Below are 18,082 nucleotides of genomic sequence, written 5' to 3' on the forward strand. Positions count from 1 at the left end.
TCAAGGCTAGCACTCTACCTCTTGAGCCATAGCGTCACTTCTGGTTTCTGCTGTTTATATGGTGCTGAGGAGTTGAACCCAGGGCTTCATGCATGCTAGGCAAGCACTCTATCACTAAGCCACATTCCCAGCTCCACTATATCAGGACTTAATATAATAAATATTGTCTCTCTCTCTCTCTCTCTCTCTCTCTCTCTCTCTCTACTTACTCTGGGAAAGAGACTAATGAATCAATGTTATCAAGTGATCACAACTGTGTCCTGCTCAAATACCCTTGGCAGTCATTTTCTACTCAATAAATAGGCTATGTGTAGATAAACTCCACAAAAGTATGTTTCACAATGGGTAACAAGGTTTAAACTTAAAAATCTTTGCTTCTCTACTATATGTACATAGAACCTAGGCAATGTTACAAAGTCAGAGACAGAGGATTAATTCCTTATCCTATAAAAAGTATTCTTGTTAAAACAAACACCAGGGGCTGGAGATATAGCCTAGTGGCAAGAGTGCCTGCCTCGGATACATGAGGCCCTAGGTTCGATTCCCCAGCACCACATATACAGAAAACGACCAGAAGCGGCGCTGTGGCTCAAGTGGCAGAGTGCTAGCCTTGAGCGGGAAGAAGCCAGGGACAGTGCTCAGGCCCTGAGTCCAAGGCCCAGGACTGGCCAAAAAAAAAAAAAAAACAAACACCAAATATGAAGGGTAAAAATGTTATTTCACAGAAAATTGACAAAATATAAAAAGCTCATCCTTCCTACTCATCAAAAAGGGTAACTTAAAATTAGTTATACCTCTTTCTCATCTAACAGGTTAGTAAAGATTTAAAAAAAAATCATAATACTATGATTAGTATCATAGTATCCCTTATCTATCCTTTATCTGAAATGTTAGGAACTAGAAGTATTTCAGATCTCAGACTTTTTTAGATTTTGGAATATTTGCCTAGACTTAACAGTTGAATATCCTGATTCTGAAATCTGAAATACCCTGAAATTCCAAACTTCAATGCTAGCTGGTTATGATGTTCAAAGGTTCAGATCTGAAGCTTTTCATATTTTAGACGTCTGGATTACAGATGTTCTACCAGTATTCAATTGTGAATAAATAATTTGAAGAATAACACGAGATGTACTCTACCAGATATCAAAATGAACAAGAAAGCTATAGTAAAAATACAGTATGAAATAATGAAAAAGAGACCTATTGACAAAAATAAAGGAGTATTTTAGACATGGATTCTTCATATATGATTTGGCATGTGAGAATTTTAGTAAATGTTTTGAATTACTAGAGAATGTCTGAATTGATCAATCCATTTGGTAAATATATCCCCATACTACTTTGTATAGACAAATTCTGTAAAGCCTCTGGCTTAAAACAGGAAATTAAACATATAATTTATAACCTGCCCCCACCCAGACTTGACAAAAATGGCAGTAGAGAAATTTTAACAGCTATATAGCTGCTGGAATGGTTTAGGGGGTGACCTGGTCTCTAGGATGTATTAAATAATTCTGTTGGGGAAAAAACACCCTTAAGACCACTACTGTAGGTATAGACAGATGCTTACCTTCATCTTCTTCCTAGAAGGACTTGGGAGGTTCCTATCTGGAGAATTCATCAAAAAGACTCTAGACTAGTAGATTAGGAAAAAGGGTGTAATGGATACTTCAGAAGAAAACTGTCAAATGTGCAAGAATGCTTTGTATCAACTTCTACAGGACACATGCCCTTCTGTAAGGAGTGACCGAAGACTGGACTATAATGAGTTGGACCTCTATGCAAAAGTGAAAGAGCTACAAGATGTGATAGGTTCAAAAAAGCAGAAAAGAAACCTTATTTAGGCTGAGAGGTCACATGCACCAAAACAAGCTGTAGCAATAGCCATGAAGAACATCCACTGATACATACATATTTACATATATCCATGTCTATCCATGTATGCTAACAAATGTTCTTCCTAAAAAGATACATGCTTACATAAGTATATGTGTAGCATACATTTTTATTCAATTTAAAATAAATTACATAACCTTTGTTTTGGGTGTAGGTACTGGGGCTTGATCTCAGGGCATGCTTGCTGTCCTATTTTTGCTCAAAGCTACTACTGTACCACTTGAGCCACAGCTCCACTTCCGGCTTCTTTGGTGGCTAATTGGAGAAAAGAGTCTTGTGGACTTTCCTGCCTGGGCTGGCTTCAAACTATGATCCTCAGATCTCAACCTTCTGAATATGAGCCACCAGCACCTGCCCATGTTTTAAAAATAATTTTCAAAAAGAAAGTGCTTGATGATCATGGTATTCTATTTCAGAGTCAGGAATACATTATGTGAAAGATTAGGTAAACATTATAAAGTTTAAATTAATACGCAATAATTGCAAACACCATCCCCACTGGGTCACAGGCCTGACTGGCGAAGAGCATGGACATACCACATACCTCAGACCTTTCCCGGCAAGCAGATGGATCCTGGTGGGATAGCTCTACCACTTGATGCAATTTCTTGTGAAGTTCATCCATTTTCTGTTTTAATAATTGTTCTTCAAAAGCACAAGCCTCCCTGCTCTTCATATAATGTTTGTCTTCATTTACTTTAGGAAAGGCAAAAAATAGTTTGCAAAGCTTAAATCCAGGTCCATAGAGAAAAAAAATGTCCCCTCTTAAAGGCACAGCTGTCCCCAACACATAACTACTTAAAGATAATAACAATAATAGTAATAATAAAAATGGGTTTTCTATGAAGTATGAGTTCACCATTCTCTTTGTTGTTGATCAAACATAAATGATATTCTCACAGAATGGATACAGTCTAACCTATGTAGTAGAGAATCTGTAGTGGAACAAAGATTCATTTTCCTGGGATCTATGTTGTTATAGTAAAAGAGAGTTGTATTAAGGTACACATTTCCTCCTGTGAGGAATTAAACTTAGCCTTCTCCATAGTCATAAGTAATAGGGCACATTGATCAGAGAATTCTTTTTGCTTGATTTGTTTAAAGTAGGTACAGAACTTGGAAAATCTCTTCTGAACTTTCATTCTCAATCTAATCCTTTCACAGTATAAGTGGCCAACAAATTTAGAGTGACTACGCTAAAGTACCAATCCACACAGATCACTCTGAAAAATCTTAATGACATCGACTAGAGCAGTGCTGTTTCTACATGAGCAATGCTGCCAAGGCAAGGGCTGAGCCACCACTCAAACATGGCTGCCATGCTAATGCTTAGCGAGGATTTCTAAGCCTCTTACAGGATAGGCTACACACACTCTCTGTAGTGTGATAGCACTGTCAATTATTTGATCAAAAATGCAATTACTTATTTTAAATGACATATAAATAACTCAAAATATGAGATAAAAGTACCCCATTGCTCATGCTTCCTTCGCTGATTGTATCGCTGGGCTCTAAGCTCTTCAAAGGAAAATTCTGTTTCTTCACGAATCAGCTTTTCCTTGCAGTACATAACGACCGGCTGCAGACCAGCGCTGGCAGCCCCAGATGAGTGCGCAGAGCATTCTGATTTAGAAATCATGACTACCCTTTGCTCCCTACAAGGGAAAAGGGCACCGTTTACAATACTGGAAATTACAAAATGGAAGGAAACTAAGGAATGGAGCAATGCACCGATTATACTTGCATATTTGACTCTTTGTTACAAGCTGAAGGTATTGCTCCAGAAACTTCAGAACCCTAAGGGAAAAAAAAACAAATGTAAGTGTCTACTTATTAAAAAAGAAAACAGTTAAAGTCAGCTTCATCCATACTATTTCACAAATCAGTATGAAAATGCTTCTGTGGAAGGGCCTTTCAATCTCAAATAGATTTATATATGTGCTCATATTATGATCAGCAGCTAAAGTTTTAGTGGCATCACTATCATAACTCCTCCTAAAGAAAAACACACCAAGAAAGAAGCATAAACAGGGAACAATTTTTTTAAAATCTGCTATTACATTAATCCTCAAGAATTCCTAGTATACTTGGAGACAGAGCCTGGAGGATCTCAAGGTCTGAAAGACTCCCATCTCAAGGAAAGGGGAGGTGGGGTAGCATGCACTGTTATCCCAGCTACAGGGGAAACACAAAGGCTGCCATCCTCAGTGTCATGGGGAAGCAAAAACAAGAGCCTAGGAAGGCAGGCGCATAAAGCAAGATCCTATCTCAATAATAAACAAAGGAAAAGGTGCTGGGGGTATTATTACTCAAGTGACAGAGCACCTGCCTAGCAAGCACAAGACCCTGGATTCAATCCTCAGTACTACCAAAAACAAAACAAACAAAAAGCCCAAGAGTTTTCAATGCTAGGATTTATTCACTAAATACTGACTTCACATTTCATATATATCATCTCTTCCATCTAAATACATAGGCGGCCATGGCAGTGTATTATAATGAGGCTGGCAGGTATGTATATGGGACATATTGGCAAGTATAAAATCGGTACAATTTGTACTATATATCAAGGCTAGGGATGTGTTAAACTTTTGTTAGATAAACTTCTAAGAGATCCTAGGTGAGCTCAGACAGACAGGTTGCACCATGAAAAGGAAAGATGCTACAAACACGATGGTAAGGAGGAAAGATGGGCTTTTTACATTCTGAGAAGCCATCAAAGTAGAGGAAATCTTGATAGGGCAAAAATCTCCATGGGAATAAAAATCAGGCACCTACTCCCACTGGGATGGCAGGGAAAGACAAAGTTACATTTATTGGTTGGTGCTGATGGCATTAGATTAAAAGGTATCGTTTGATGCCTGTGTAGAAATAGTATTTTTTTCTAGTGCACAAGAATATGGTTAAAGGAAGACAGGTCCCAAGTTTGAGAAGAGCAAAAAAGATGTCTAGAGAAGAGTGAAAAGAAGTTTAACGTCACTATAATGAGGCCTTCAAGGGTGAACTGGGAAATGTAAGAGACACACATGACATAATGAGTGAGCTGGGACACTGGAAGGAGAGTCCTGGTTGAGGTTCTGAGCATCAACGATTTTTTATTTTTTCAGCAAGGCTCAGGAGCCTCCAGTTAGGAGAGATCCAAAATAGGGTTTCCTGGGCCAGTGAAAGAAGCTGGCAGTAGAGAGTGGTAGATAAGAAATTGCTGGGGAGGAAGTAAGGACAGGAGGTGGTGTGGTGGGGATCCCTGGGTCTGGTGACTACTGATAAGAGTTGATCAGGAGTAGATGACACAGGCCCAGGAAGCCGCACTAAAGTGTAGTGACCCAGTCACCGCCAAATAAAAGAGACGCTCAAGGGGATACAGAAAGCAGCCAAGATGGATGCCGAGTACATTCCTAGTTTGTATTCAACCTAAAAATGCCAATATTACCTGAATCTTAGAAACTCCGGCTGGGTTTTTTTCTGGACTTGATTTTGATGCTACTGCTTGGTTTAAAACTTGGGCATTATGCAGAGGTTGAGAGGCTTTCTCTATGAGAGAAGAGGGGACAAAATAAGGAAAAAATAAATTACTTTGCTCTATTTTTCTCTTTTCCATCATCATCATCATCATCATCATCATCATCATCATCATCATCATCATCATCATCATTATTTTGCCAATCCTGGGGCTTGAACTCAGGGCCTGAGCACTCTCCCTGGTTTCTTTTTCTCAAGCCTAGCACTCTACCACTTGAGCCCCAGTGCCACTTCTGGCTTTTTCTGAGGAATTTTTGCTGAAGATTTGAACCCAGGGCTTCATGCATGCTAGGTAAGCACTTTTCCTCTAAGTCACATTCCAGCTCCCTTTCTTCCTTGACTCAATGCATTCACATTTTCTCAGAAAATGGAATTAAAACATTTTTATTTTATTTTATTTTTTTTTGCCAGTCCTGGGCCTTGGACTCAGGGCCTGAGCACTGTCCCTGGCTTCTTTTTGCTCAAGGCTAGCACTCTGCCACTTGAGCCACAGCGCCACTTCTGGCGTTTATCTATATAGGTGGTGCTTGGGAATCGAACCCAGGGCTTCATGTATGCGAGGCATGCACTCTACCACTAGGTCATATTCCCAGCCCGGAATTAAAACATTTTAAAATCTAAATACCATAGAAACATTAAACACCCAAACATTAAAAACACCCAAAGTAGTACAGGAAATAAACATAAAGCCTTGCTGAGTGCCAGTGGCTCACACCTGTAACCCTACCTATTCAGGAGGCTGAGATCTGATATTTGTGGTTGAAGGAAAGGCTCTGAGACTTTTATCTTTAATTAATCACTAAAAAGCTAGAGGTGGAGCTATGGCTCAAGTGATAAGAGCACTAGTTTTGAACAAAAAAATCTCAGAGACAGTACTGAGTTCAAGCCCCAGTACAAGCACACAACCACGCCGCCGTCCCGCCCCCGCCCCGCATAGATTTTTCTTTCTATAGAAAAAAAGGGACCATATTTCCTAAATGTTACCTGAAACACATGGATGCAATTTAGAACAGATTGAATCTAGAATCTATTTTGGGAAATCTTTTTATTTCACTTTTTGAAACAGGGTAAACTTCTGTTTCCTGCTTTAACCAACCAAGTGCTGAAATTACTGGGATTACAGAAGCAATCCACCATGCCTGACAATGTTTTTTTAAACACCTCCCCACCTCATCCCCTGCGATAGAATAAAAGCATCAGCTTTGCTTGCATGTTTGCTCTATTAAAGGGCGAAGATAGGTAAGTCAGAGGCCTTGTTCCTCGGGTTATTTATGGGCTTTATTATTAGTACAGTGCTATCCTCATGACCCAAGACAGTACATAATACTACATATACTTTTCTGTTTTTCAAGACAAAGAAAAATCAGTGGATATTAGAGAGTAAATAATTAACAATCTAGAGATTTTGGAAAGGATTATGTACCTTGAGCTGGCAAACGAGTTTCAGTAAGGCGCATCTGAAATAACCTAAAAGATGGTAGAAAGATGTTCATGTAGATTATAAATTTACAGTTGAATACATACATATATTCAAATAGAAACTTAATATAAGCCAGTGGACACTGAGGAGGAGAAAGAACATAAAATGGAATTTCCGAGTTGTCTCAAAATTAAGGAATAAAATTCTGAGTATATCCTCATACCCAATATACTTACTAGAAAATGTCTTTGCTGTGTGCAGAGACTCACACCTGTAATCCTAGGCACTCAGGAGGCTGAGATGCCAGGATCGCATTTTTAAGCCAGCCCAGGCAGGTAAGTTCATGACACTCTAACCACCAAAAGGTCCAAAGTGGAGCTGTAGCTCAAGTGGTAGAGCACTAGTCTTGAGCAAAAATACTCAGGAACAGTGTCTAAACCTTGTGTTCAAGCTCCAGGTCCAACACATACACATGCACACACAAAAGTCACTGGTTTGCCCTTAAGCCTACATTTCTCAAATCTATATAACAAATGTACTTTTTCCATGTGTGAGGCCTGTAAACATAACTCAGCATGTTCGAACCTCTACTTCACAATGAATATAACATTTTGAAGAACTACAAGTATAAAACTTCAAAAGACCGATCATTTCTGCTCATGCGATGAGCAGTTCTCAAATATGTCATTTCATGGCACTTTATCAACTGTCAAAAATGCACAGTTCCCAAGCCTGAGCAAGAGTGTACAAGCACATTGTAAGGAAGAGATGTACAGCAAAATGCTAAATATAGCTTGGCTCTTAATTTAAATAAATCAATTGTAACCAAATTGGTTTATATTACGAGGAAAGACAGATGATATTAAAGAATTATTACTTTTGTTAAGTGATTATGGAATAAGATTCTGTAAGAAATAACATTTTGGAGATGTTTATGGCAGTGTTTGGGGCAAAATATCTGCTGCTTTAAAATTCATCAGCACAGAAAAAGTATGACAGAAGATCAATAATTAGAGGCTGGGAATGTGGCTTGGTGGTAGAGTGCTTGCCTAGCATGCATGAAGCCCTGGGTTTGATTCCTCAGCGCCACACAAATGGAAAAAGCTGGAAGTGGTGCTGTGCCTTGAGTGGTAGAATGCTAGCCTTGGGCAAAAAGAAGCCAGGGACAGTGTTTGGCCCTGAGTTCAAGCCCCAGGACCAGTTAAAAAAAGTTAGTAATTATTAAAAGAATGTGGTATATAAATGGAGGTTTATGATACTAATTTTTCTTTTTCATGTTTTTGAAAATATTCCTAATAAAAATTTTAAAGTACAAGCCCTGTAGGAAAGTTCTTTTAAAAAGGCAGTGTATTAAATGATGGCAGAGCATGCAGTGGACAGGGTGCCTCTGACTCTGCTCATGAGGACAGTGACAAACGGGTACAGCCTTTAAACAGGCAGTGTGGCTACATGCAGCCCCAGCCTTAAAACTGTTACTATCCCTTTGCCTCAACAGCTCCAATTCTAGACTTTATCAAGAGAATTGGAAACATAAGTAAAATATTTTTATAAAAAGGAAAACGGCCAGGCTGGGGATATGGCCTAGTGGCAAGAGAGCTTGCCTCGTATACATGAGGCCCTGGGTTCGATTTCCCAGCACCACATATACAGAAAATGGCCAGAAGTGGCGCTGTGGCTCAAGTGGTAGAGTGCTAGCCTTGAGCAAAAAGAAGCCAGGGACAGTGCTCAGGCCCTGAGTCCAAGGCCCAGGACTGGCCAAAAAAAAAAAAAAAAAGGAAAAAGGCCAATAAAGGCCTAAAATAAGGTATATTTAATTACAGAATAAGGAAAAATTGTGGGAGAAAATAGTGTTCCTTCTGATATTTACCATTTGCTATGGTTTTGATGTTCACCAAAACTCGTACTGAAATTTGTTCAGTCTTAAGGGCTCTGCTAATGAGTGGATTAGCCTATTATCACAGATTAATGGGTTACAAAAGCCACTTTCTCTCTCTTGTATGTGACCCTCTTCCCATGTGAAGTCCCCACCAGCAAGAAAGAGCCTACCACAAGCGACTACTTATCTAGGACTCTCCCAGCCTCCAGAAATTAGCTGAATAAACCTTTATTCTTTATAAATTATTCAGTCTGTGGTATTTTGTTAGAGTAATGAAAACCAGATTAATGTAATGTTGTTCTTTATAAAAACCAAAATGTTGCAAGCAACCTAAAAGTTCAATGAGAGAGAGCAGTATGTTATGGTATAATGGTATATTATGATATACTAATACTATTCTATATTGACCACATTTTCCACAGGAAGGATTTCCCACTAAAAAGCATAGTACTTTTTTTCGTCTGTCATGGGGCTTGAACTCTGCATCTGGGCACTGTCCCTGAGCTCTTTTTGCTCAAGGTTGGTGCGCTACCAATTTGAGCCACAGTGCCACTTCAAATTGCACAATTTTTAAAAAAGCAAACATTCCATTCTCAATTAATTGAAACCTGTTTTGAAACTACCTGTACTGTTGCTGCAGTTGTTCTCTAGGTTCAGCTTGGTTGTGAATTCCTCTACGAAAAACGGCACTGGCGTGCTGCAGTTCTCCCTGGGCTTCTAGATGTGCTGCCCAGGAAATGTACAGAGCAGAGGCCTGGCTTCCAATTCCCTGGTTGTACAGAAACTCGAAAAACTGATGGAGGTCACTGTTGTACTCAGCCTATAAGAACCCAGACAAAAAACACACATGAAAAGTGAGGTGGAGTGACTGAGAAGAGGTTAATAGGTATATGGGCTGCTGGCCAGGAGGAATAACTTCTAATATTAGCAGCAGAACATCCTAACAACAGGATAACTATGGTTCACGAGTTAATTTTGTATTTCAAAATAGCTAGAGAAGATTCTGAATGCTCCCAACACAAAGAAGTGACAGGTATCTGAGATGATGGATATGTAGTTAGCCTGAGTAGATCATTGTCCATTACATATATGCATTGGAATATCGTACTGCATATCATAAATACATATACTCTGCATGAAAGTAAGTAAATAAAATGTACCCACTGCCTTACTATGAAACCGTAATCCCTCTGAACATCACTTTGACAATAAATAATTATTCAGGAAAAAAAAAGAAAGTAAGTAAATAAGGACACTAGGAATGCTAAATCAATCCACAAAAAGACATAAGGACAATAAAATTATTAGTGTGGGTCAGGCCCAGAATCCAGACAGCCCTCCACTGTTCAGTCCTTGTAAAGGACTGAGGATATACACTGCATAGGTAAAGGTATGTACAGTTCTGATGCAAACCTTGACACTCAATATTCACAAAATTATCTGCACTATTTCCCAAGTGAGTGGAGCGTGTGCTAATTACTACGTGCGATATTACCTTACTCTTAATCTGAACTTGCTCAAGTTCCACAGGGGCTTATTTTATAATTGACCGAACAAGTTTATGTTTACTCTTACTCACTCCATCTATGATTTTTATTACTAGAATTCATGCCCCAACCTTTATTCCAAGCTTTGTCCCAACCTCTTAAGGCCTGACACTGTCTTATCTTTTTAGTACTAAATTTAGTCTTTGAGAGGCAAAATTTTAATTATTGTATGAATTTAATTTGCTTCCAAAGGCCCTTTTAGTACATGGGAGTTTCTGCTTATCTCCCCTCCCCCCACCAAACACTTCCTACTCAACAAACATTTTTTTAAGCTTTGTATTTCTGTCTCATGCTGGAACACTTGCAGATATGAAATAAAAGAGTATGCTTTAAAAGTTAAATCATTGTCTAAATACTGCATTTTCTTTCTAAAGTAAACATCTCTGATTATACAATTAATAAAAATATGACTGGAAACAAGGAAGTTAAATAGAAGATAGCTCCAAACAATCTTAAGACCTAGGGGAACAACAAAAAACAAAAGAACATCATTTTGATCTGATTAGCCATCTGAAAGTATACTCACAAATTTTAAGCAACAACGGATGAATCTTGGGTCGTTGTGGTATCTCTTCTCATCTAAAAATTCCTTCAGTAAATTCTCTAGTAATATTATCAAGTAATCTTTGTTATCAGGAAAATTCTCTTCTACCCACTGCATGTAGCTAGAAAGACACAGATAATGTTAGTTTCCTATAGAGTATCATATAGCTGGTGTAAAGGGAAAAAGTAAAGTAAATGCTAACCTTTCCCATTCTCCAAGTGGATCATTGCCTTGGTAGTTTCGCATATGGGATTCAAACATTCTAGAAGGATGAAAGGCACATGTGAGATGCTAAATATAATTCTTTTTTTTTTTTTTGCCAGTCCTGGGGCTTGGACTCAGGGCCTGAGCACTGTCCCTGGCTTCTTTTTGCTCAAGGCTAGCACTCTGCCACTTGAGCCACAGCGCCACTTCTGGCCGTTTTCTGTATATGTGGTGCTGGGGAATTGAACCCAGGGCCTCATGTATATGAGACAAGCACTCTTGCCACTAGGCCATATCCCCAGCCCCCTAAATATAATTCTTTTTTTTTTTTGGCGTTTTATTTATTTATTTTTATTAATTGAACATAAATTTTTTTACAAGGTGTTGTGCAAAGAGGGTGCAGTTACATAGTAGGGCAGTGTGTACATTTCTTGTGATATCTTACAACCTGTTTTTCCATCCCTTGTCTAGGTCAGGTAGACACATATGCAATATACAATGTATCAAGCACATATACAGTGTTCACAGACTTGGTCTTTACTGTCTCTCCGTCTATAATTCTTAAGAGCAAAAAAAATATCCCTTCAGTTATACAGGGATCTCATTTATATCCCTTAACGTAGAAAACTTAAATTATTACCCCAAATGCTATAGTACACAACGTGAAATAACATTCACTCAGAAGTGGTTAGGAAACTCAGAAGCAGTGTTTCTCCTGATGAAAGTTCATCTCTAGCTCTATCCCTGCCTCTCCTTCTCACTGGTCCCCAGTGGCAGAGCTTCTTTGAGGGGCCATGTCTGGGAGCTGGCTGCTCTCTTTGGAACAGTGGGATTAGGGTATGATCCTACTCAGACCTCTCTTCTTGCTTCCCAGAAGAATGGCTAGAACAAGATGGAAGAAGGCTTACACCAACTTGGGTGTGACAGCAGGAGCACCACAACTTAAGAGTTTCCTGGGACCCAAGGAAACACATTGCCCTTGAGGAAGAGCACATGATAGCAGTGCCCATGTATCAGTCATTAGAGCTTTCAGAAGACTCTGCTTCTCTTACTTCCACATACCCAACTACAGCTTTTAAGAAGGCAACTAAACTGCAGTCAGGCATGGTGGCTCACCTCTATAATCCCAGCTACTCAGAGTTGGAGATAGAGATTATAATCTGAAGTCAGACCCAGGCAAAAAAGGACTGGAGATGTAGCTAAAGTGGTAAAGCACTTACCTAGTGAACATAAGACCTTTGAGTTCAAACCATAATACCACAAAAGAAAAGAAAAGAAAAGAAAAAAGTCAGCCAAGCAAAACAAAACTCTTCTGGGAGCTCAGATGCTGAGGCAAACAAATGAACAAACAGAAAGTTGAATTATGTCAGGTTATATTAAGTACTAAGAAGAAAACAAAAGAAAACCAGTCCTGGGGCTTGAATTCAGAACCTGGGCACTGTCCCTGAGCTGTGTAACTCAAGGCTAGCACTTTGCCCCTTGAACCACAGCACCACTTTGAGCTTTTTCTGTGTATGTGGTACTGAGTGAGGAATTGAACCCAAGGCTTCATGCATACTAGGCAAGCTCTCTATCACTAAGCATATTCCCAGCCCTGTAAGATTTTTTTTTCAAGAGATTAAAATATTTTATAGGAGACCTCCAAATATACTACTTTGGCATACTGAGTTATTCAAACAAACTGTAGATCTGGACAGCAATCTTTCTGTAACAGAAATTTGCCTCAATCCCATATTAGTAAAGTCAACAGCTGACCGTCTCAAATGATGCTTTTTAGCTGCCTCATCTTCCTTTTGTGACACTTGTTTTAAATGTAATTTTATTGTTATTATTAAGGTGTTGTAGAGAGAGGTTACCATTTCATAAGTCACGTGATAACCTCTATTTTGAGACTCTCAGGGACTTGCACATGATGAAATGTCTATGCCTTTTCTCTTGGTCATCTATATCCAATTATTCCAGAGGCTAACTTAAAGAACCTTAACAAGGGAAGGAAAATCTTAAATTTCACTCTCTTCTGGATATCAGCCTAGTACAGAAATGAAACCAATATTCCTTATAACTCAAAATCCAGTAGTCCTAACAGAAAAAAATGCAATATAATGACAAATGTGCAATAATACAAAGCTTCTTTGTACAAACCAGTTAAACAGAAGTTCTTTTAAAAAACCACCAACCAGAGACAAGAGAAATGACAAGCTGGGAAAATAAAAGGATTTCTAACAATTGAAAATGAGCTAAAGGCATAAAACACCAAAAAAGAAAAAAAAGCATTTCACCAAGAATTTTAGGCTCTCGTGTGTGTGTGTGTGTGTGTGTGTGTGTGTGTGTGTGTGTATGTATGTTGGTCCTGGTGCTTGAACTCACGGACTGGGTGCTATCCCTGAGCTTTTTTGCTCAGGGCTAGCTATAACCTGAGCCACAGTTCTACTTCCAGATTTTGGGTAGCTAATTGGAGGTAAGAGTCTCATGGACTTTCCTGCCTGGGCTGGCTTTGAACGACAATCCTAAGATCTTAGCCTTCTGAGCAGCTAGGAGTACAAGCATGAACCACTAGCAGCTGGCTTGAATTACAAGGTTTTGCACATAGAAAGTAAGTTCAAACTCTCTCAAAAGAGAAATCCACCTCAATGAAGTACAATGTCTCTCTTATCCATCTGATTGGAAAAACAAAATGTGATAAGAGCAAAAAAAAGTAGGTAAGGGGAAGCAGGCACTCATACCTCTTGCAAGCAAGAGTGCAGCCTGTTTTGTGTTCACTTGGGTAAATGTCCAGGAGTGGGACTGCTGGGCCATTAGAGAAGCTCTGTTTAGTCTCATCCAATTTAAAACTTAAGGAATATTTGGAAATTTCCATGCAAGATATTCAGACCACAGATGAATGTAGGTAACTGAAACAGTGGGTAAGGGGAAATCTGGAAATGAGATACGTCCGTGTAAATGCAAAATACCGTATGTACAGTATTTTTACTCGAACACTATTTCAACAGCCCAAATGTCTATACTCTGAATTTGTAAAAATTAAAAAAGATGTATTTATGTATTCATCTCCAAGGATATTGTTAGGCAAAAAGTGTGTGTTCCTCTGCTACATTTGATCTTGTTGGGGGCTGGCAGGCTGGCTCCATCTCAGATGAAAGAGGGCAAAAGCTGGCTCCACCTCCACTAAGATTTCATGTCCCTGAACTTCAGCGTTGAAGGCCACGCCCCCTCTGCCCAGATTCCGAGGGAAAGGTTCCCCCTCTCAGTGAACAATAGTACCCGCCCCCCCCAAATCCAAGCACCAATTCTAACTAGAGCGATAGGTTGGCTCAAACAGATGCTATGTAAACAGGTGGTAACTCCACTGGCCACCCGCGTGTGACCTGGCGTGCTCTGTAGGTGTTGTGACCTCAATGGCCACCTGCGTGTGGCAGGCTTGACCAGGCGGCCCTGAGCCCGGCTCCAGAACCATCTGAGATAAAGGGAGGGAATGTACACACACAGACACACTACAAGAATATAATGTTAAAAAGAAACACTGGGAACACTTTACATAAGCTCGGAGAGTCGTTTTAGGTGATGGAGTGAGATTAGGTAGGTATACGACAAGTTCCTGGGAAATATTTTTCTAAACCTATTTCTAAATTTGAATCGGTCACCGGGGCAGCCGGGCAGCGGCGACGGCGGGCGGTGCCCCCCGGGTGGGCCGCCCGCCCCCGCGCACCGCCCAGCAGCCGGCCTCGGTGGGCCGCCCGCCCCGCGCCCCGCCCCGCAGCCGGCCTCGGTCGGCGGGGTCCCCCGGGTGGGCCGCCCGCCCCGCGCACCGCCCCGCAGCCGGCCCGGCTGGGCTTCCCCCCAAACCCAGGGCCTGGGGCAGGGTCGGGGGAGGCCGGGAGGGCCGAGTGGACTTACTGAAAGACGTGCTCCGGGGTGTCCATGGCGAGGAGGACGCGGGCCGCGCGGGCCCAGCGGCGGCGTGAGGGAGACGATTCGAATTCTCCGCGCAGCCGCCGTGGCCGCGGCGAACGTTAGCAAGGCGGCTGGCCATTGGCCACAGCTGCAGAGGGGCTGGCCAATCGCTGGGCCCGTTGCCGGGAGACCAGGTCCCGCCTTCCTCCTCTCCCCCCGGAAGCCCCGCCCGCGTTCTCTCAGCCCCGGGTGAACCCGAGCCCGGCGGCGGTCTGAGGTGAGCGGGCGGGTGCGGCTGTCGGCCGGCAGGGGGCGCGGGCACGGCGCCGGCGCGGGGGCCGGGGGATTGAAGCTCTCGGGAGGGCACCGGGCCCGCACCACGACACGAGCCACGCGTTATCCCGGGGAGGCACCCGTGGGCTGCAGCTCCCCGAGTTCCCCGGCCCTCAGAGCCGGGCCCGAGCGCCGGGCCGCCGTTCCAAGCCAGCGCGGGGCAGCCCGGGAACCACCGGAAATCCCGCGGCGGGGGCGTGGCCCGCGCGGCGGAGCACCGGGCCCGCCCTCCCCGGTGTTTACCCGGAAGCGCTGAGGCGGCCTCGGCGCCGGCTCTGGAGGGTCGGGCCGGTCACCTCTGATAAAGCCCCGGGGGCTGCAGGCCGGGGGGCTGGACGCCATTGACCTCCAGTGAACCACCACAACACCGGAAGTGACGCTGTGGCTCAAGGGGTAGAGCGCTAGCCTTGAGCTGAAGAGCTCGGGGACAGCGCCCAGGCCCTGAGTTCAAGCCCCACCACCGACAAAAAAAAAAAAAAAGTTTATCTTGGATTACTTAGATGGGGCCAGTGTAAAGAACTCTTTTGAGAGAAGCAAGAAGGTGAAAGTCAAAAGAAAATTGCTTGATGCAGAGATTGGGCTGATGAAGGGACCCAGAGCCAAGTGTGCAAGAAGCCCAGCCCAGCCAGCACCTTGATCCATTGTGGACGTTGACCTCTAGAACTGGAAATCCTGTGCTGTGTTAAGGCAGTCAGTTTCAAGGGGGAACCAAACTAGGCACTGGCAACTCATCCCTGTAATCCTAGCTACTCAAGAGGCTGAGGTCGGAGGATCGTGGTTCAAAGCCAGCTCAGTCAGGAAAAGACTTCCCTGATGCTTATCTCCAACTAAAGGTTCTTATCTCCAACTAAAGAGCAAGAAGCCAGAAGACATTGAGTACCAGCTTTGAATGGAAAAAAAAAAGCAAGAGAATGAGGTTCGGAGTTCAAGTCCCAGTAGTACTGTCACCAAAAATATATTAATTAAATTTTTAAAAAGGAGAATCAATAATGTGCATGACAATTAGAAGAAAGGAACTTTTTTCTTTTTTATTGTCAAAATGAAGTACAGAGGAATTACAGTTTCATATGTAAAGCAAGTACTTTCTTATCCAACTTGTTACCACCTCCCTCATTTTCCCCCCTCCCCCTTCCCCGTTTCCCTCTTCCCCCTATGAGTTGTACAGTTGGTTTACACCAAATGGTTTTGTAAGTATTGCTGTTGCAATGGTTTGTCATTTTATCATTTGTCTCTTGATTTTGGTATTCCCTTTCCCCTCCCTTGTTCTAATACATGTATGTACAGTATTCAGGGTGCTAAGATCAGTTACAATGATAGCAGGGGTAAATCCACAGGAAGGGAATACGAGAGATAACAAAGGTACCGATTCACATGGCATGTTGAAAATAACTACAACAGTGATATACCACTTGTTTCCATAACGTGGAGTTCATTTCGCTTGGCATCATCTTATATGTGTTCATACGGGCATAGCTATTGAGCGCTTGTGACCTTCTGGAACATTTTTACAGTTAGATTATAACATTTCCCACTGGCCCCCAATGACAGAATTCTGGCCATAGCTCCTAGCTACTCGGGTCTGAGCTGACTACAGATCACGTTTACATAATGGTCAGGATGAAAACGGTGGGGATGGGAGCTGAGGTGCAGTTGGGTTTGGGGGCCAGCCATAGCCAAATGGGAGTGGGTAGACAGGCCAGGTAGCTGGCTTGCATGGAAAGGAAGGCTCAGCACAGAGCACCCATTCTCCAGCGCCCGAGCCACCTGACCAGCATTCCTTCTAAGGATCTCACACTTGGCCTCTTGGCCTCCACAATTTTGTAAGAGTTAAGTCCTTGGAAAGGCTGGAGATCACAGAAGAGCTCTTGACCCCAGTGGGTCAGGTTGGGGAAGGGAGGAGGCCGGTAGGGGTGGGGCCAGCTCCAAGGAGGAGGGGAGGGGGGGAGGGGTGGCGATCAGGAGAAAGTGCTCTTGGGGAGGAGGGGGGCGGCACCCTGCAGGAAGCGGGGAGCTCAGGGGAGAAGCCTAGGGTAAAGGTAGCGGTGAGGGGCTTGCAATGGAGCTGGCTCGGGACCTGGGGCTTGGGGACTCCTCCCTGCAGCGCTACCTGGACGGCGACTTCTGGAGCCTCAAGAACGAGCTGCGCAGCCTCTTGGGCAGCCACCCGCTCTTCTGGCACAGGTAGGGGCCTGAGCTGCCGCGCCAGGGCCTGTGGTGCATTCCCAGCCTATGCGGGCCTGCAGGCATCACAGAGCCCCCTGGGACAAGAACCAGGAGTGGGGTGGGCTGCTCCCCAGAGGCAGGCCGGGTCCTCGTCCTCCCTGGAAGGAGGTGGGTACAGCCCCTCACTGCTGTTTCCTCAGCCCTCCGGAGGTGGCCTGCGACTCCAAAGCTTGGTCCTGCTTGTCGTAGATGTGGCGAGCCCTCTGCTCGGGTGGGACAGTCATGGTAAGAAGGACTGGCCTTGCTTCTAAACCCGGGTCTTGAGTCCAGAACAACAGCAGGGGGACCTTGGTTTTAAGGGAGCCCCAGGTGTCACTGTGGTGACATCAAAGGGTGCAGCTCAATTTACTAGTGGAAAAAGTGACTCGGTCGCTGGCCAGCCACGAGCAGGCCACAGCGCTGTGTCTCACTGCGCGGGCTTTTGTCCTGTGCTCCGCAGCGCAGCTGAGCCCCTTTCAGAGCTGAAAAGTCCGATTAGATCCACTTGGGAATCTATTATAGGAAAGTCCTGGTTTAAAGCACCAGGTTAAAACGTTTAGCTAGGGATGTGGCTTAGCAAGCACAAGTCTCTTAACCCCCAAACTGCACAGTATAATCTCTGACAAACAGTATAGATGTCAGCGTGT

At 43.0% G+C, this 18,082-nt stretch overlaps 2 protein-coding genes across 3 annotated transcripts in view; one reads left to right on the plus strand and one right to left on the minus strand.

Moving 5' to 3' along the window:
* The window catches only part of Bub1 (BUB1 mitotic checkpoint serine/threonine kinase), a 37,799-nt gene extending 22,827 nt beyond the window's left edge, over positions 1-14,972 (minus strand). For both annotated transcript variants that reach the window (XM_048352313.1, XM_048352312.1), the window contains exons 1-9: positions 14,904-14,972; positions 11,008-11,067; positions 10,788-10,926; positions 9,338-9,534; positions 6,842-6,885; positions 5,330-5,430; positions 3,644-3,696; positions 3,370-3,554; positions 2,444-2,595 (exon numbers count right to left, since the gene is read on the minus strand). In XM_048352313.1, coding sequence (XP_048208270.1) covers positions 2,444-2,595; positions 3,370-3,554; positions 3,644-3,696; positions 5,330-5,430; positions 6,842-6,885; positions 9,338-9,534; positions 10,788-10,926; positions 11,008-11,067; positions 14,904-14,929 — 957 coding nt within the window. In that variant the 5' untranslated portion in view covers positions 14,930-14,972. The remainder of the gene's footprint in view (positions 1-2,443; positions 2,596-3,369; positions 3,555-3,643; positions 3,697-5,329; positions 5,431-6,841; positions 6,886-9,337; positions 9,535-10,787; positions 10,927-11,007; positions 11,068-14,903) is intronic.
* A 2,317-nt stretch (positions 14,973-17,289) lies between these two features.
* Positions 17,290-18,082, plus strand: part of Acoxl (acyl-CoA oxidase like) — a 241,958-nt gene continuing 241,165 nt past the window's right edge. Inside the window, 1 exon segment of the mRNA XM_048353507.1 lies at positions 17,290-17,414. Coding sequence (XP_048209464.1) covers positions 17,290-17,414 — 125 coding nt within the window.

The sequence above is a fragment of the Perognathus longimembris genome, chromosome 8 (assembly GCF_023159225.1).
Source record: "Perognathus longimembris pacificus isolate PPM17 chromosome 8, ASM2315922v1, whole genome shotgun sequence".
In the NCBI taxonomy this organism is placed as follows: Eukaryota; Metazoa; Chordata; class Mammalia; order Rodentia; family Heteromyidae; genus Perognathus; species Perognathus longimembris.